The 20,042-nt window shown below is 40.2% G+C and overlaps 1 protein-coding gene across 2 annotated transcripts in view; it reads left to right on the top strand.

Annotated features, from left to right (window-relative positions):
• Positions 1-20,042, top strand: part of ptpn12 (protein tyrosine phosphatase non-receptor type 12) — an 82,544-nt gene that overhangs the window by 20,889 nt on the left and 41,613 nt on the right. For both annotated transcript variants that reach the window (XM_049566642.1, XM_049566643.1), the window contains exons 2-10: positions 7,400-7,508; positions 9,823-9,899; positions 10,056-10,151; positions 11,178-11,216; positions 14,066-14,137; positions 14,290-14,355; positions 16,185-16,327; positions 18,807-18,873; positions 18,996-19,073. In XM_049566642.1, coding sequence (XP_049422599.1) covers positions 7,400-7,508; positions 9,823-9,899; positions 10,056-10,151; positions 11,178-11,216; positions 14,066-14,137; positions 14,290-14,355; positions 16,185-16,327; positions 18,807-18,873; positions 18,996-19,073 — 747 coding nt within the window. The remainder of the gene's footprint in view (positions 1-7,399; positions 7,509-9,822; positions 9,900-10,055; positions 10,152-11,177; positions 11,217-14,065; positions 14,138-14,289; positions 14,356-16,184; positions 16,328-18,806; positions 18,874-18,995; positions 19,074-20,042) is intronic.

Below are 20,042 nucleotides of genomic sequence, written 5' to 3'. Positions count from 1 at the left end.
CCTATTATTATGAGGATTTACGTGGCCCTGCCCACAGCCGAAGCTGCGAATATTCGCTGTTGATTACCACCAAAGCTCTGAAACCCCAAAATGGACATTGTTTAAAAATAGTTAGTTTTTGAAAATAGTTTGGCAGTGTGGAATTTTTAAGCACTCTGTTAGTAACTTGACAGTTGTAGTGAGGTGAGTGACATACTCTTAAGAATATATTACAAAATGCCTCTTCCACAATCACTGAAATAACATACAGAAGCAAAATATTTATTATTTGATTCTGATATGGCTTTTTAAATCTGACAGCAGTCGATAAACATACAGTTTCAAAACATACCTGTGCTTCTGTAGTACAATAGTCATCATATGTCAGAGACAAGCTAGAATATGATAAAAGTTGATGAGGTCAAAGCAGCAGACCTCAAACTGAATTTTTCGGCTTGATCCCCTGAATTGAGAGAGGGAGGTGTAAACCTGGATTTTATTTTATTTTTAATTTAAAGGGCCAGTGTGTAATATTTGGCATGGTTTATTGTCAATCTGAATCTGAATCTGAATATTCTACCTATTAATATGGTTATACAAGTGTATAATCGCTATAAAATAAAATTTGTTTGGTTTTCGTAGCCTATAATTATGCTTTTATTTATATATATATATATATATATATATAGCAAGGGCCTTGCTTTAGAGAGGTCGCCATCTTGTGCCACCATGTATGTATGGCAGCCCGAGCGGACAATCCAGCCAGCCAGAGAACGCGTTTCGCGTGTATAAATGAACCAACGAAGACAGCGGAAGGAAGGAAGAAGGAGGACAAAACAGGAGAGAGTGTTAGTAGTTCGTTGATAGAGAGTAGTGAAAAGCTTTTTTATAGCTTTGTTATAAAGTTTGCGAATGGACCACACTTACCACGCAACAGGACAGAATGAACCCGAACCGTCATCTGCGAGGAAAAGAAGACGCAACTTCACTCCTTGTGATGCTCTCTGTGGCGCTTTTCCTCCTGATGATATATCTCCCCAACGACGGTAGCACCGAATCCCATTCTGTGCATTCAGCCTCTCTTCTGGCCCGCTCAGCATCAAACACATGGAGTTCCTCATCTGTATGCTCCGGCTCAAACAGGTATGGCTCTGGGTCTGTGTCCGCTACAAGAAACTCTTCAAAATCGCGTTCAAAGTCGTCCATTGCAGCTACTATAGTCCGGAGATATTGCTAGGTTAAATAAACAGCTGAGCTCTGTTTACAGGCTACACTGTCAGTCAGTGTGCGGGCTGGAGATTGGCGGAGCAGAGAGGGGAGGGGGGTCCCCACTCAGTAAGGTAAACGAGTATGTGTGTATGAAGTGTGTCTGTTACGCTAGAAGAGTCAGAGTTTGGGACGGAGTCTTTTACCCCTTGGAGTGTTACCAGAGTTTCTGGAGTGCTCAAATAAACTGGCCTTTTTCCCTCTGGTCTCCTGCTCGTGAGGGATTCATTACAATATCTTAACATGGATTAGATTTCTAAATAAACATTCACTTTGTCGCTAGACAGACCTACTCCTGAAAAACTCGCGCGCAAGGCTTTTTGTCCCTACGAGGCCACCGTCATTTACCCGACGGGAGGGGTGAGCGAGTGAGCCCTGCAATCTAGAATTTGACCACTGATGTCACTGTTTTCAACCCATTTTACACACTGGCCATTTAATTTAATTTATTTTATTTTATTTTATTTTATTTTATTTTAGTTAATGGAGACAGAGAGCTAATTTTCAACTGTAGTCCCTGAGCAGGAATCAGAATAATTTCTCGAGTGGTGAAATGTCTTTGAAAAAGGAATTAACGTTGACATTTCCAATGTTTTTCTGTGGCTAGTTCTTTGCATTTTAACCTTGTGATCACACAAGTTGTGACCCTGCAAAAACACAAATGTTTTACTAACTTGCACCTGACATAATCTGTCATGTATAGATTAAAACAAGCGATTTAGGACTGAAACAAGTCGTTGTTATGGTGCTACAAAATGTCCACACTCATAGACTTTAATGGGAGAATGTACTTGTACTCCCAGTTTGCTGTAATGGAAGTAAGATGGGCTACAAAAGAAGAAATACTTATCACCATTACAGTGTTAGAGGGCACAGTTGTGTGCATGTTTGTCTCCACATAATGTGTTTTGTGGGTTGGGGGAATCACAAACCATCACAAATCACTGTTCCCGGCCTTCTCTTGCTGATTGTGTGTCTTAAGTGTGTGTTTTTGTGCTTGCATGTGTGTTTGTGTGAGTCTTCCTGGGCTCTGGCCCAGCACAGAAGCAGACCTCTGTTGGAAATGTAATTCACATGAGGCCAGAGGAGCTCTAATGCTATTACCACACACACACATGCACAGCTGTGTTGCCGCCCACAGTCTGTGTGTGTACCTCTCAGACTCCTTTTCTCTCCCTTGTTTCCTCTGCCTCAGCCTGTTGTCGTGGTTTATAAAGATGAGCGATACAGAATGAAAGGTGAAAAACTCATTATGTCTTCAGGGTGCCTCTGTGCCGCTAGTCTAAGCTGTTTATATATATGTGTGTGTGTTCAGTGAGTGCAGCAGCCAGCCCATCAGTTTATGAAAGTACCGAAGCCCTGAATCAAAAAGGCAACTTTCAGAAGGAAAAGAAGGCAGGAGTTGAAAGTTGAAGTGAAGGAAAGATTCATCTTTCAGTTACAGTTTTCTTTACCTGTTCTGGAAATGATCTCTGAAGTGTTGGTAAGTGTTGTTGTAGATATACATCAAGAATCACATGCAGTGTGTTACAGATATACAGAAAGCAATATTGTACAAACAAAGGTTTAACTAAATGAGACAGATGTCCTCAACTATGAAACATTGTTGTTGATGTTGAACATTTTCATCACATCTTCCGTGTTTTCATGTATGTAGGATTATCTGTGTGTAATATAATCATGTCTGTTGGTGCGTGTCTTTGCATTTCTGTCTGTGTGTATTGTTGTAAATGTCTCCGCAGTATGGGGCTGTATAGGGAACATTTAACATATGAAACTGCTTTGAATGTTAACTGTCATATTTTATGACATCATAACCCTTAAAAAATGAAAACAAATTTAAAAAATCCTATTAGGGCTATATCATGGACATTGAGTATAAACAGTGATAACAGTGATTTATTTTTTATAGCTGAACTTTATTTACTTTTATTATAACAGCACTTTATTTAACTTAATTCTAACAGTACTTTAATTCACTTAATTATAACAGTACTTTATCAACCTTTACTATAACAGAATTGTATTTAACTAAGCAAGCTAACAGCTAACAGCCCTGTCTTTACCTTTATTATAACAGTACTTGATCGTACTTTATTATAAACAGTGCTTTTTTTTACTTTATTATAACTGTACTTTAACTTTATTACAGCTTAACTTTTTTGCAAAAGTACTTTATTTCCTAGTATTGTAACTGTAGTTTATGAACTTTTGCAGTAATTTAGTAGTCTATAGTAGCTTAGACTAAATTTCGAAATATTGAGAAATATATCCTGTATTGTGACATAATCTTAAGATATCACAATATTATTTATAGGCCATGTTGCCCAGCCCTAAAGTGATTCCGGGGATTTTCATTAATCAATTTTTCTTTCAGTGAATAAATGTAATTCATGGTGCTGTTACTGATGCTAGGTCATGCTTGCCGGTTTAAACAGAGTGAACAGACATGCAGCACTCAAATGTTGATTTACAAATTGAGTGTCACTGTCACAACTGAAGCTTCGCAGCTTCAAACTATTGCATGGTAGTGATGTTGTGACAAAAGTGAAAAGAGAAACAAGGATAAGAAGAACAGTCTTGAGGTTTGAGAGTTCTCAGGAAGTCAGGATGTACAGTGTGCGTCCCTGTCACAGTAACACAAGGAAAGCCTGCAGTCAGTGCCAGAGAGAAGAGGTGGAACCATTTTTCACACGCGGCTCCAGCAGCCCGAACGCCCACGCTGACTTTCTCAGAGACGGCGAGAGAGAAAGAGAGGGGAGGAGTGTGAGTGAGGCAGAAAAAGTGGAGAGATGCCTAATTTCCTAACTGTCTCAGAAAGAGAGAAGAAGTGATTGAACCAACTGAGAGAATAAAAAAAGGCACTTGAGAGCGATATCATGTGAACGCTATCAGAGTGGAGCAGCAGGAGGTTTTTTTGCAGTACTAAAGTCTCGCTGTTCTTTTGAAGTTTCTTTAAAGTTTCACTGTGACACTTGAGGCCACAGTGAAGGCGTGAATGAGACACAGTCACACGGTAAAATTCACTGGAAGTTTCAAAAAGTCCCCTAAATTGTAGTTGAGCTCTGACTCTCAGACCACTCAGTGTCTCATAGTATTTCGCTCTTTTAAATTGTATAGGTGTAGATGGTATTTGATGGCCAAAACATTATCAGCACCTCAGCTGTGAGCAGTAGCTGAAGCCTCTTTCTTCTTGTGAAGGATGCTTGTGGAGTTGAGATGAAATCAGTGGTCTCCATTGTTAAATATGGACTCAACCCAAGGTGAACACAGTAGAAGTCTCTATAGCCCCGTTTCCTCCGAGCAGTACGGTACAGTTCAGTTCGGTGTGCTTTTTTCCATTTCCACTGTGAAAAGTTGTGTATTGTACCAATGGAACTGTTCTGTACCGTCCCCATTTTTGGTCTCCCTTCTGTTGGGGTACCTAGCACACAGATCTGGTACTAAAAGGTGGAGCTGTGAACACCGCAGTCCGTTGATTGGTCAGTAGAGGACGGTCACTCTGTTCAGGGCTAGGGTTGGTTAGGTGCGGCTGACCATGATTTGATTGACATGTACCTCGTTTTTGACGTTTGCTCAAGACATGCAAGCTGCCACATTATGATAGCATTCTACTAATGTTAGCTACAAAGCACCAGGGCTAAATGTTAGCAACATACAACATGATAACAACATAAGCTCGAAAACCAATCAGGATTTTGTTTTGGGAATGTTGCAGCCTAAATTGCCTGATTTCACGGCAGCTTTTCTAAAAACTTGAGATAGATGCTGCAGTGTTTTTAGATGTTTTTTTATGAAATAGGAAGGGCAGGTGGAAATCGTTAAAATATATACATATATTTTGTAGCCTGGAAATCCAGACTCAAATCTAGAAAGATTTTGAGTCTGGCCCTCACCGCTACACCCATCCTACCCAAGGGGTGGCACTAACTGAGGCATTTCAAATGCCGCCGCACGCAGTTGGATAGCATGATAGCCAATCAGAGCAAAAAACAAGGTGAGGTAATCATTGTTCTAAGCCCCATTGGTTTGCCGACCAGCGGGGCTAACTGATATATCATGCTTTTGCCGTATCCTGTTGGTAAAACGGTAAAAACGTCCTTCTTGGAAACAAAGGCTTCTAGGGCAGTCTTCTCTTCCTCTCTCAAGGAAAAAGATAAGTGTAGTTGGCTTAGTGTTTCTTCCAAAGCTAAATTGAATGGACGCGGCCCTTCGGCAGCTGCCATCTTGGCTGTTTACTTTTCAACTCCTATGACACAGCGCTGTCGTCATCATCATGTTACGCCCGCCCAGAGCCCGCGTCTGTCAGATAGACTGATCTGATTGGTCCGATTGGCGATTCAGCGGGCTCTGCTCATCGGGGCCAGATCCCCGTGCAGAGCAAATTCGAATTTGCTAGGGGCGGGGCATCTGGATTTCCAGGTTATATCTTTTGTGTAATTCATTAAAAACTACAGGGAACTTGTTCCAGTAGGGAAAAAAAACTGCACTAAGTGATCCAAGTAACTGTAACTTTACCTAAAAGGCTGGACAGAGTTGACACTCTACGTTTAAAAATTTTATTCGGGACATTTTATTCATGAAATATGTTCTTTAACTCAAAAACACAGTCTCTTACACACACAGAATTTGTCATACAAACAGACAAGCACGCATCTCTCACTTTGATTTCTACTGCCTCCGCTCTCATGTAGAACTTCAGGGAATTGTGGTCTTTAGCAGTAATTTTGTTTGTAAATGTGAGATGGTTGTGCTGCACTTGCCACAACTTCACAACCAGATTTAAGGAAGTGTCTTTGGTGACTCACAGTCAACTATGCTGATTGGTCAAATTGTGGTAATTGGACAAAATTGCAAGTTCTGGCAGGATTCATGGGGGTCGATTGAGTATGTGTTAATTGTTGCAGTTGATACATTGCAACATCCTGGAGAAAAATGTGACCCTCTATAGAGAGAGGCTTCATTGCACCTGTTTGGGTAGGACAACTGACGTGGATTTTTTTCTGGTTGGTTTGTAGAAGTCAGCTTTCCTGCTTTATATGATTGTATATCGCAGTTGTAGGTCATGGTGTTTAATGTGCATTTTCTGGAAATTCACTTGAGATATAACAAAAAAAACTAGCAGATAGAAAATGTCTTTTTCTGTGTCCTTGAAAAGTCCTTTCATGCCTGATCAAATTAATGACACGTCTGACAAATCACTTCATCGCATTGATGAAAAAATCCTGTAAATCAAATATCACCATGAAACTGTCCTGTTTGTTTGCACCATTACATGTCAGTGTATTTGTACTTGTAGGTGTGTGCACTTTTACCATTTTCTCTTTCATTTAAAGCAACTTGCTTTTGCGTGAAATGGTGCTACACTAATTAAAAAATGCACAAAAACCTGAACTGGTCTTAGACAACCAGAGGAGGACATTAATAGACAAATTGTCAGAAAATCTATATAGTGAAATCTGTACCGATAAACAAATTAGAGTGTGTTGTTAGTGGATTTGAGTTGAAGGACTGCAAGCTGAGCGTTAGCCAGCTGTCAGACAAGAGACACTGTAATTGTTCTCCTCCCATTAACTAATGTGTCTTCATCAGTGTCAGCTGCTATTAGATTTGGCCACACTTAACTTAATGCACCATCATGCAAAGAGGAGCAGGAGTGTGCGTGCGGGTTAGGCTGCTGTGTTATAACAGTGGCAGTGTGATTGTTAAAGGATGATCAATGTGTGTGTGTCAGAAGAGTCTAACCACTGAAACCTGTGTGTATGTGTGCCAGGACGCTTTGGAGCCAAAAAAAAACCCCCAAAAAAAACTTAATTGAAACTCAAATTGAATAGTTATCTGTGTAAAAAGACACCACAGATTTCCATGTCTTTTATCGCTGCTTTCTGAAACTCTGTCTGCTTTGTCTACCTTTCTAGTGGTGTGACACTCACATAAAGACTGACTTCTGTTTGACTTGTATCTCAGGTTGGCCTTGCTCCGCTCTCATTTATCTCTTTCCTGTGTGCTGTCAAAGATAAATACTCCCTTCATGAGTTCCATTTATACTTACAGACAAATCACGTATAATCTCCGTTGGCGATAGAGAAGGAAGGGGAGATGATTTATTACTATCTACGTACTAAACATGCTCCTGTTGTGTTGTTTATTCCAGCGGTTACGGAGGTTATCGACTAAATACCGGACGGAGAAGATCTACCCCACCAACGTAGGAGAGAGGGAAGAGAATGTCAAGAAGAACAGATATAAAGATATACTGCCATGTAAGTACCGGTACAACAACAAATTCTTGCCAATATTTACTCAAGTCATGTGAATGGAATGGACAAAATAACCCTGAGTGCTTTCTAGAACTGTTTTATTGTAGTACTTCTGCATTAGACTGCGTTAGCTAGAATTCACACTACTAGTCGTGTTATTTCTTGTAAGCCTTTACATACACTTCCATACACGCTATCCTCTGTAATCTACCCAGCAATGTACCAATATGATCTTTCAACAGCAAACCTGGGACAAAATGTACAAATTTAGATTTAGAACAAATGTTATCAAGCAACAACCGAGCCCTCAGTGGCTGTCTGCACGTTCAGCACTGGTTACCTCACAAGCCCGCAGCTGAATCACAGTGACTTTCTAATTATTACAACACTTAGATTTGACAAAGCAGCACTGCATGGTGTAATGCTTGGATTTATTGCTAAAATCTTTTTTTTTTGTTTGGCTGTTTACTCTTTTAAATGTGGCCAATAGAAGATCTGTCCGTGTCTCGTTTATTGTCCACAGAACGAGGCTGCACGCCAACATTTTCAGAACAAAATAAAACAGGCTGCAGTGAGAGTCTTTCTCCATGGGATATTTAAAAATAACGGGTTTGTGCATTTAGTCCTTCTCAGGCAAGCTCGGGGGTTTAGTGTTGCCATAGCCCACAGGAATGACGCTCCATGGCGTTTTTTTGTGTCCAAGTGAGAATTAGAATATATGCAGTTTGCATAATCCGGTCGAAATTAATATATATTTTTAAATGCTTGACGATTCACTCATTATGTAAAGTCTGTGTCATCCAAGAGAGACTATAGAAACTAAGGTTCGGAAAAATTACACTGTTAACTTAGCCTGGAAATCCAGACTCAAATCTAGAAAGATTTTGAGTCTGGCCCTCACCGATACACCCTTCCTACCCAAGGGGCGGCACTAACTGAGGCATTTCAAATGCCGCCGCACACAATTGGATAGCATGATAGCCAATCAGAGCAAAAAACAAAGTGACGTATTCATTGCAGTAAGCCCTATTGGTTTGCCGACCAGTGGGGCTAACTGATCTATTATGCCTTTGCCATATCCCGTTGGCAAAACGGCAAAAACGTTCTTCCTGAAAACGAAGGCTTCTAGGGCAGTCTTTTGTTCCTCTCTCAAGGAAAAAGATAAGTGTAGTTGGCTTAGCGTTTCTTCCAAAGCTAAATTGAATGGACGCGGCCCTTCGGCAGCTGCCATCTTGGCTGTTTACTTTTCGACTCCTACGGCGCAACGCTGTTGTCATCATGTTACGCCCGCCCAGAGCCCGCGTCTGTCAGATAGACTGATCTGATTGGTCCAATGGCAATTCAGCGGGCTCTGCTCGTCGGGGCCAGATCCCAGTGTAGTGCAAATAATTATTTTTATCAGGTTTCACATACCCACATTACTGGATATTCACAGAACAGAATCATGTGTGTTATTAACCCTTTGAAACCTGAGGTAATTGGCTTGGTTTTCAAATATGGAAAGAAGGCAATGAGCAATGAAAGAACAAAACAATGACCCAAAAGTGTCGTTAGCTCAGTTAGCTTCGTCATTGTCATTGTCACACTAAACCCTGTCCAAAGTCTCAAACTCTCTGCAAATAAAGGAACAAATAGTCAAGTATATGTATGTTAGACCACGTTAATCAGACTACCTGGTTTATAATAAAGTAAATGGGTAGAGACAGACTTAAAGCGAATGACAGAAAGAAGTTTGAGATTGAAAAGAGAAACACACATACTCTCAGTCTCCAGAAGTTCACTCAAACCTGTCCTGTTGGTAGAAATATGCGCACACATACATTCAGAGCAAACACAGATATCCAGTATGTGGTAATAGGTCATGAAATGGTCTCTGTCTCACAGAGAGCTCTCGCTGTACTCAGTGACCTCGGGGGAAGCTTCCATGACCTAACATCTGTCCTACTTTTTATTAAAACCTTTATCCTCTTTTTCTCCTCTGACCACCCATCCATCCATCCATTCATGCATTCATTCGTTCATTAAGGCTTTTAGTGAATGAGCTGCTGATAAGGCAAAGGAAGAACCAGTTCATCCGTAACAGATGTGTACACACATACACATGCTTAGGAATGAGGATGTTGCTGTGTGCCCATTAACCTCTTTACATCACAGCTTGGACTCATTTGCCCTCACTTTGTCTCTCTCTATATCTCATTTTATCTTATCTGTCTGTCTCTGTCCTCTCTTTTCTCTTTCGCTTTGTCTTGATTTATTTCATCATCTGTTTCTGCATCAAAGTAAATATTTCTCTCTCTCTGTTTTACTTTCTCCACAGTTGATCACAGTAGGGTGAAGCTGACGTTAAAAACATCCAATCAGGACACAGATTATGTCAATGCTAACTTCATCAAGGTAAATAAGCACGTTGCTTTGCTGTTTGACACTTTGATTACAGTGTTAGGAGAATGTATGCAGTATAAAGTGCTGTATGAATCACAGTAACAACCATTGCGGAGATAAAGCGGAGTGGATTTGTGATCCTGCTTTCTTTCTCTTCGCTCCGCTCAGGGTATGGATGGCCCAGAGGCCTATATTGCAACTCAGGGCCCACTGCCGAACACTGTCATCGACTTCTGGAGGATGAACTGGGAGTACAACGTAGCTGTGAGTATGGCTCAGTGGATAATGGGGGGGTGAAAGCAGGAGGGAGAAGGACTGATAGAGCAGGAGGACCTGTTATGCTTTTACTTGTTATCTGTCATACAAATAATGTTAAAGGGTCAGATGTTCATGTTCATGTTGGTGCAAGTTTTACGGACTCACCTTCTTATTCTAACCTTCCTGTGTCATCAATCTACTCTTTATTTATTTATATATTTTATGTATTTGACAGCAATTAGTATCTAGTCCCTAAAATGTTGAGGCAGCGGGTACTTGCTGTAGCTCTGGTTGAGGGTGAGAGGCTGTCAGCAAAGATACAGAAGACCTGAAAACGTTGACCAAACAGAGCAGACTGGGCCTTTTCGGGAGGGGTGTCTTAGAAACAGACAGAGCGTTTCAGACATAGGATGAATATGGGTGTTCCAGCTCAGACAGAATGAGGAAAATAAAGTGTCTTTGGAGCATTAAAGCATGTAAACATGGTAGAAACCCAAAATACAAGCACGAACCTTGAAATGAGCACAGTATGTCCTCTTTAAGATGGCCTAGTCCCTCTGTGTTAACTTGAATGTTTGCTGAATACGAACAGAAAGCTGTTACTTAGTGCGTTTTCTTTTTACTAAAGTGGGTGTGATAATTAAAGTAATTGAAATAAATATTTAATGCGGTTGTCAGCCAGATGGGGAGTGCTTATGCCTCCACCAGATGGATAGCACTCGTGCTCTGAAAAGCTGGCTGTGATAATTACTCCTGTAGGATCAAAGAGAATGATGTGAGCTATAGATGTAAGAGTGAAACGTGTGATCAAAAATGATCTGAAGTCTGCTCCACCACTGCAGGAGTGTAAGAAATAGAAGTTGTTCATAGTCTGGGGCAGGGTGCTCCTCTGACTGTCTGCACCTCGTTTGGCAACTTCAGCATTACATAAATAGAACATATAGGGATAAATATTTTTGGAAATATAAGATTTAGCTGTGAGAAGCTGAGTGTAAATATTGACTGCAATCCTTCCTGTTTGTGTCTCTGCAGGTTATTGTAATGGCTTGTCGAGAGTTCGAGATGGGAAGGGTAAGGCCGTGATGTTTAATCCCTTCATGTGTGTTTGTGTCAGTGTCAGGCATGCAGGTGTACATATGTATGTTCATGTGGCTCTATACACATCTGTGCTTTGTTATCTCCACCAAGGTTACACTATGTTTTAGGTCCCATTTGTCTTAAGGCCTTTACACACTGTGGCGTTTTTTTGGTGCGATTACTTTGCACGTCAGTGTGATCCTTTGAACTGTTTTTTTGTAATGAGTACTTTCACAAAGAACGCAAGCACTTGCAGCAAAAATAACCTCTAATGTCCCTGATTTTGGGACTTCCATACCAGCATACGATACAATACCAAAGGAGGCTGTCAATAAAAGATGTAAATTAAAGTAAGACTTTTAAAATCAGCATTCAAAAAAGTTCAGTTTTCTAAGAAAATACATGCACTGTTGGCATTCTTTTTTAAAAAAAAAAATGGCACCAGCATGTTGATTCAGAGGAAAGCCTGCAGGCTATAATAATTCCCAGGTACTTATCCTCCATCACCAACTCGATCTCCTCTCCTTGTTTCTTCAGTGATTTGTTCAGATTGAGATTTGATCAATAAACTTATTCAGGACTGACCAATGTCCTAAGTCTTGGTCCTTTAACCCTTTGAAACCTGAGCAAATTGACTTGATTTCTATTAAAAACATGGGAAGAAGGCAATGAGCAACAAAAGAAATGGCCCAAAACTGAGCAAGAAGTTAGTAAAAAGAGAAAATTAAAAACAAGAAAATTCGTAAAAAAAAAAAAAGTTAAAAACAAATACGGATAATTTAAAAATGTAATACAGTAATTATAATATTTCTGAATATAGTTTTCTCCTAGCTTTTTCTTTTTTCCCTATTATTATTATTATTATTATTATTATTATTATTTTTTTTTTTTTTTTCCTTTTTTACCAAGTTACTCAATGCCTTTTTTCCCATGTTTTTTGAAGAGATCAAATCAATTTGCTCAGGGTTCAAAGGTTTAAATATGAAAGGCGTCTGAAAGCAGCACAAGAAAAGCCATGTCATCTGCAAACTTATAATGTAGCGTTCGGGGAATGTGCTGTGTAAACTGGATCACGACCCTGCAGCATGCTAATAAATTTCTCTGTGGTGTTGAAACGTGAAACGCACCTCTGACATGGTGTCCTCACCCTTTGGGATCTCCCTATGAGGACATTTAAAATCCATGAAATTATTTTGAAGCCCAGTCCACAGTTCTCTCTCAGTCTGTCAGCCAGGATCAGTGGGTTAACTGTACTGAAAACAGAAGACAAATCTGCGAAGAAGGACTCGTGCACCCTCCGCATATGTATACAGAGCTATTAGGCGTCATTTATCCTTCTCGCAGAGCGATAAGCAAATGGTAGGGGTTCAGGTGCTGCTTTGCAGAGTTAGTAATGCTGGTTGTATATATGATAAAGGAATCCAACCAACCACGTTGTGTGGAGAGGACATCGCGTCTCAACATCGCGACACAGACAACAATACCAGATCCACTCCTTTCGTTCTTGCCTTTCACAATAAAAGCCTTAGACATATTCACTGCGTTAGTGTTTACCAGAGCGAACTCGTTTTCACTCAGAGCGTTTTAAAAAAAAAATGCTTTACAGTTGCTAAAGCTATACAACAGCATACGTAAAACAGACTGCTAGATGCTGCTCTGGGTCATTAAGATCATGGTAGTTGGTCCTCTGCCTCCTCAGATGTCAGGTTATTACAGTTACAGAGCTAAACTAAAAACTAAAACTAGGTGTGAAAATACATTTTAGTTTGCTGAATTTTAAAAAAGACTGTAGAAAGAAATGAGAACTAACTGAAACAATGTTTTGAAATTACATAACATGACTAAAATAAAATAAAAATATAGGAAATGTCTCTAGTTTTGGCCGGGTTGTCTACATGACGGTGAGTCAGTTGCCTTTACACAGTGTTGTGTTTGCATTGTAATACCTATTTTAAACTACTTAAGTGTTGTATCTGACAAATACCCACTGTATTATAATAAAAAACTAATACTGAAACTAATAAAAACTAAACTAAAACTAAACATTTTTAACAGCAAAAACTAAACTGAAACTAGCAAACCCACTCTGGAAACTAAACTGAAGTGAGAAGAAAAATCAAAAACGAAACAAAGATAAAAATCAATGAAAAATACAAAACTTGAATGACTCTGCTCAGACGTAGCGCTAGCATCCCCAAATGGACCTTAAACTGTCCCACCAACTAAAATATCTACAGAACCAGCTGTGGCAATTTGATACGAAATATTTGCAGGCAAGTATTTTGCATTTTTTTGTGCCATTTATCCTTCAAGGGCCCCCTCCACATAAAGGCCTTTAAATGATAAACTTAAAATAAAATGATCATTTCCTTGATTCTTTTAGTTGAACAAGTAAAATCAAAAAATACAAAGGACTTTGTAACCTTGGTGAAGGTACTTGGAGTATTGCATGTGTTTATCTTGCCTGTCTGAGTCTGCTCATATATGTATTTATGTGAAAAGTAACTAAAGGCAGTTACTGAAGCCTTGAATCAATTTGCTTTGACTCAAGCTTACTTTGTTATAGGTCAAGATGTTCACTGAACTAATAATTAAGTGTGACTGATGGCTCAGATAATCTGTATATGCCTCTGTAAATGTGTGTTTTGCACATGTAGGTATATAAAGTACTGTATGGTTGTATTTAGTCCTTGTTTTTCTGTGAATGTGATCACTGACGCTCCACATGTCACGTTAATTGTTTATTTCGAAGCAGAAAGTGTGTGTGCACAGGAAGCTGTGGTATTTGTCTGGTATTCTGTTCTCAGCCAAAGCTAACTCCTGTTCTCCTCTCTTCTGGTTAGAAAAAGTGTGAGCGGTATTTCCCGCTGCTCGGGGAGGAGCCCTTGAGTTTTGGCCCCTTCAGAATCTCCTGTGTGAGTAGACAAATCTCTAATATCCCAGCTGTGTGTGTATGTAACCAGTGTGTGAGGAGCGGGGGGTCCGACTCCTGCATTTCTCACATTTTGTTCTAATGACCGTTTTAGTCAAGGGCTGTGTAAATGTTCTGGCTGTCTCTGTTTTCCAGGAGGCAGAGCAGGCCAGAACAGACTACTTCATCAGGACTCTGGTGGTGGAGAATGAAAATGAGAATGTAAGTTCTCTGACTTAATGCCCAGGCTGCTCTTTAGACTTTATTTTACTGATAAAAGCATTTTCATAAAACTTGTTTGTTTTATGCCACTGCTGTCAACACTGAAAGAGTCATGGTGGTATTTTTATACTTGTATATCTCACATGACGGCAGATGTAAGCAAAATCACATAAAAAAAATGGATATCTAAAGCAATGACATGTGTTCCATTGTAAAACATTATATTGTTGCTGTCGGGTGGAAACCTTATTTGTGTCGTTAGTACTTTACCAAATCAAGCTCACGTGGGGTTACAAGATTTTTGACCAGCAACATCAAGCAGCAACCTTCACAGCTAGAAAATGAAGCCAACATGAAGTGACAAAAGCTGCAGTTCCTCTAATGGCCACTAGAGGCTAGCTGTAAGATCGAGTCAATCCCTATCGACCCCCATGTTAAAATGCCCAACTTTACAGCAGAAATAAACATGTTTACAGCCTGGCGCAACAAACAGTTTTGGTCTTTGTAGCTAATTTCCAAGTTCATGACAACCGTACTGTAGCAAATTTTTATATAACTCACCTGTTCACATTTTATTAAGGTGCATTATGCATAATTAAAGGTGGTGTCCTTGGCTACGTCATATCCACCTCTCGCTTCTACACAGCGCCAGCCTCTCGCCCAAATATGGTCACTATTGCTCAGAAAAACTAAGCTGGCGATGGCTCAAATGCCAAACTCGAGGCTTTAGAGCGGGAGTCCAAATAGTAACGGCTGACGTCCCGATAGCTACGTCCATTATTTTAACAGTCTATGGTATGTGTTTGTCTGACGCTGATTAGATTTTGTGCGTTCAGTTTTTTCTGGCGTCGGATACATTTGGCCAAAATCGCCCCCTCTGTCTTTATTAGACCACACTTGAGATAACAGTTAGCTAGCTAGCTAGTCATAAGTACCATTTCGTAGGTAACTGGACTTGCTTGAGTTTCCTGAAGACGTTTCACCTCTCATCCAAGAGGCTTCTTCAGTTCTGGGATTAGAGGTGAAACGTCTTCAAGAAACTCAAGCAAGTCCAGTTGCCTATGATATAACACTTAAAGTTACCATGACCTGGATGACAGAGAATCTTAACTGACATCTAGCCAGCCAGTGCTCCCTGTGATTCCTCCGCATTACTCCTTTCACTATGAGACTATTTATTTAGAGAAGAGCTGGAGGAAGCTCCAGAGACTGACCTCCTGTAGTGGCTAAAGCAATTTGAATTCAGCCAGTCCACACCGCGGCGCTGGAAGTCACACCAGGCTGGTGGCTATTGTGTTAAGATTGTTTCTTCAATAAGAAAACTTACCCATTCCAACAACCCATTCTTTATTTGGAAGTCAGATGAAATCTCCTTGTAACTGTTTACCTTCAGTTTTGCTGTGTGCAGCACCAAACATGCTCTATCACCGCATTTATTCAATGAATATGGTGCTTTAACAGTTTGAGGATCCAATGGATCCAATGGAGACATAGAAGGTGACCAATAGCATTGATTTATGAAAAGAAATTACAGTGACGAATATGGAGATAAGAGGTTTCCGCCTGACAGTGATGATATGTAAAAACTTCACTAGCCTAATTATTTGGTTTAGAAGTAAAATGTGCTCAAACACATTCATTTGGGGAACAAAACTTAAGAACAATGACACAAATATCACTGCACAACTCCACTGAAAGTCGATAAATGCAAATATTCAAATCTCGCCCACACGTTCCCTTTCTCTTCTCTGCCTGCTGATTCAATTTACCGGCCTTCCACTGACCCTCTTTAAACCTTTAAATATATTCCCCCGTGTGTCTCCCTGTAGGAAACTCGGAGGATAACACAGTTCCATTATATGAACTGGCCGGATCACGACGTCCCCTCGTCGTTTGACTCCATACTGGATATGATTGGACTAATGAGAGAATACCAAGAGAACGACGATGTTCCTATATGTGTGCACTGCAGGTAGGTACAGAACACTCTGCAGAGACACCAACAGCACCAACTGTAACTAAGGCAACATTTAAAAAAGAGTCTGATTGCAGATGAGAAGATAAAGTAATGATACAGACACAGTGTTGTTTTCAACATACAGAACATGCACACTGGTATCACTGGTTCTGCATTAAGAGTCTTGAATCACTTTTTTCCTAACTTGCGCTCTCACTTTGGATGTAATGATTCATGGAGTGGCCAGTGGTTGTCTGTGAGGAGGCAGTAAGAATGTGCAACAGGTGGCCGACACTGGTTTGTGTATTTTGAAATCACATTTCAACACCACAGAGAAATATTGCAGTAGCTGGTTGACCCAGAATGCAAACACACATCTACTCCTGGCAAAGCCTAGATTTTATTTTCAAGTCAGCTGGTTCATACTGGGAACTTAGTGACTATTTAACATGTCTTCGATTCACTTGTAATCTTATTAAAGCTACAGTGATTAGATGAGATTGCTGTAATCTGAAAGTTAAGTGTTAATTGTTCAGGCAATGATCATGTTGAGGCAGGCTCAAAGATTACTGAACGTTCTCTACCGACAACTTAAAGAGCCGGTTCATCTGCGTTCTTTTCAGGGTTTCTCAAATGGAAACACACTCAGTGTTTGGCAAAGAAGTAGTGACTTAGGTTAGAGCTGCGATTATAATAATAACTGAAAGAGTTAGTTTAGATTTTTTTAAGTGGGGAAATGTGAGTTACTTATCTATAGTCAGTTTAATATATTCACAGCTTTACCTCGCTGTCAGACCGCCCTTTCCAACGGGAAACTGAAGCCATTATATCACTCTTTTCAAAGCCGTCAGACTCCATTAACAAAAACAGTAATTTTACCTGCAGAACACAGGAGTTGCTGGTCTACCACTGCCTCAATCAGTTTGTTAGTTCATGTTTAGGGTCAGACATCAAAGTGACATGATAGAACTAGTGGCAAAAAGGCCGACTGTTGGGTCCTTTCATGTCAAATGTGTCTTGGCTGAAGAGTTGCGCTTGAACGAGGGCTGTGATTAACCAAAGAAAATCTTGGTCGACTGATATTCCACCTACTCATTGACTGATTGATTGGTTGATGAGGGAAAACAATCTGCACAGGTTATCTCTGTATTGAATGCACAACCTGGTGGCATTGTTTGTCCACCAAAACATTTCTTTTCTGGCACAGAGCTCGACATTAACACTTGCCCAAGTTATTTTATGGGTTGACGATGTTATATACAACATACCGTTGCTAATGCCAAATATCTCTGTAACGTGCATGCGTAAGGGAGACTTGCTATTTTTAGCCCAGTAGCTAGCATTAGCCATCCTGCCGCGACAACAAGGGCTCCAGTGTGATCATGTCCCTTTAACAAGCTTTATAATCCAACCCTGGATTGCTGTGTCTCTTTGGAGACTTAAAAATGAAAATTGAAAAATGTATAACTTTAAGTAAAACGCTGCGCTCATTACTGTCACCAGCTATCCAATCACAATGGAGAAGGGGCGCGACAAACACAGCAAAGACCCAATCATCACAGAGGACAAAGACAAGCGCTTAACAACAACAGCTGTCGTTTTTAAGCTGGGTTAAAGAAACCTTTGGTGGACACTCGGCCTTATTAAAGTAACACCAGCGATTGTCCGACCAATGAGAATTTGGTCAGATAAGAGCATAACAACCAAACATTTGACCAACAGACCAGAACTTTATGTAGCGATGTCATCATGTAGAAGACTACGTCAGATCGTGTAGGAGAATGTTTTTAGAAGGGCCAAAAAAGCATTTTGGCACTAAAACATATGTACTTAGACCAATATGTGAATGTTTGAGTCTGAATTCATGAGGAACACCACAGGGAAGCTACAGAATGATATAAAAAACAAACCCGCCTTTTAAAACAGTGAAGTAGTCAACAAGAATGACAACACACAGATTCATGAGCCTATAGATTTAAGTCGTCTGCTGCGCACATGCGTGCCAACAGCACACACACGCTGACACACACAGCCTCCATATGTGTATAATCAGCTATAATGAGCAGCCCGAGGACATTTCCTGGTTCCTCTGTTACACAGCAGGATGTAAAGATGCCTTGTGTGGGTTGACGTGCGCTGTACTGTATGTGTGCGGAGAGGCTGCGCTTATTAGAGTAGCGGAGACTGTTTGACAGCATGAGATAAAGTTTTATGAATAATGTGTTAGACATGATGCCACATAACCTTTAGCTCCTGTCTCCATCCTGTCTGGACCAGGTGTTGTTACATACAAACATTCATACATGTGTTTGAGTGTTTGTCTGCTCTTACTGTTTTTCTGTGGCCTCAAGAAGAGAAGTATAGAGTTGATGTTTGTTAGGAGTGATTTTTAGTGGTTGTATGTTTGCAATGAGACGGGAAGCTGGAGAGTGTGTGTGTCTGAACATGTGTTGTTCTTCTGTTGAATCTAATCTGTATGACTGTGACTGTACAGTGCAGGCTGTGGGAGGACGGGAGCTATCTGTGCAATCGACTACACATGGAACCTCCTCAAAGCTGGGGTATGTGAACACACACACTCCTACACATGCCTAAAACATACCTGTACAAATGCACACACTAAATGTGTTAAGATTCAAGTGAGAAATAATCCTTTTGTTGTCCTGTTGGTGTGCTTTTATAGAAAATACCAGAAGATTTTAATGTTTTTCGGTTGATCCAAGAGATGAGGACGCAACGACACTCTGCTGTACAGACAAAGGTTTGTCTTTTCTTTTATATATAGAATGTTATGTTGCATTCATACTGCTCTGAGGTCTGTTTAAAGGTAAACTGTGCAGGAATTGTTTGTAAAGACCACATTCAAACTTGGCTCCTCCTCTTCACACTGCTTGTGCGCGTTCACAGCAAGCTACTGTACTATTATAGTAATGTTACATTTGACGTAATGTAAAAAGCCGATACTTAGGGCGCTTTCACACCTGGCCAGTTTGGTTCAGTTCAATCCAACTCAAGTTAATTTGCCCCCTAAGTGCGGTTCGTTTGGGCAGGTGTGAACACAGCAACACACGGCTCTCATTTTGGAGCCAGTTTGTCTGCTTGGCATTTTGCCTCGCTATATTTGCTATCTCTCAGCAGTGTGTCCACCATTTTTTGTTGCCTTCTCTTGGATGCATGCTGCGTATGGTCTGGCACCTGGTTGCTACCTTTTTATAATGTCATGTCCTCACCCTAAGTAAGGAAATACAGGCAGAGTCTCCACAGATAAATACACCACCACTTCAGATTAAGATGAACAGTTTTACACCTGCTGGAAGTGTCTCAACTGTTTGTTGGAAAATGGTAAAAAAGGAAACAACAACATGAAGTTGAAGCCCTCAGAGGCTGCAGATCTGGTTTTGGAAATTAATCGATTGAACAGTAACTGGACGTAAGAGCTGCGATAAGTAGTTGATTGGTTGATTGACAGAAAAAAATGCTTTGACTGTTGTTAAGAGGACATCAGTCGATGAAATGACAAAATACTGGGCAGATTAATTGATAAAGAAAATACTGGTTAGATCCATAGACTGCATGAAACCCCTTTCACAACTAGCTGCATAATATGTTCAGAAAGTTGCTAAGAAAAATTATAATTACTAAGGTTTAATGACATTTCATTATATTGTTAAGAATTTGTCTGAGTGACGGTTATTTTGTTTAGCAGCGTTTCCTCCATTACATAGCCTGT

Source organism: Epinephelus fuscoguttatus, linkage group LG22 (genome assembly GCF_011397635.1).
Source record: "Epinephelus fuscoguttatus linkage group LG22, E.fuscoguttatus.final_Chr_v1".
Taxonomy (NCBI): Eukaryota; Metazoa; Chordata; class Actinopteri; order Perciformes; family Serranidae; genus Epinephelus; species Epinephelus fuscoguttatus.
The sequence above is the reverse complement of the archived record's forward strand: the minus strand, read 5'-3'. Positions and strand labels throughout refer to the sequence as shown.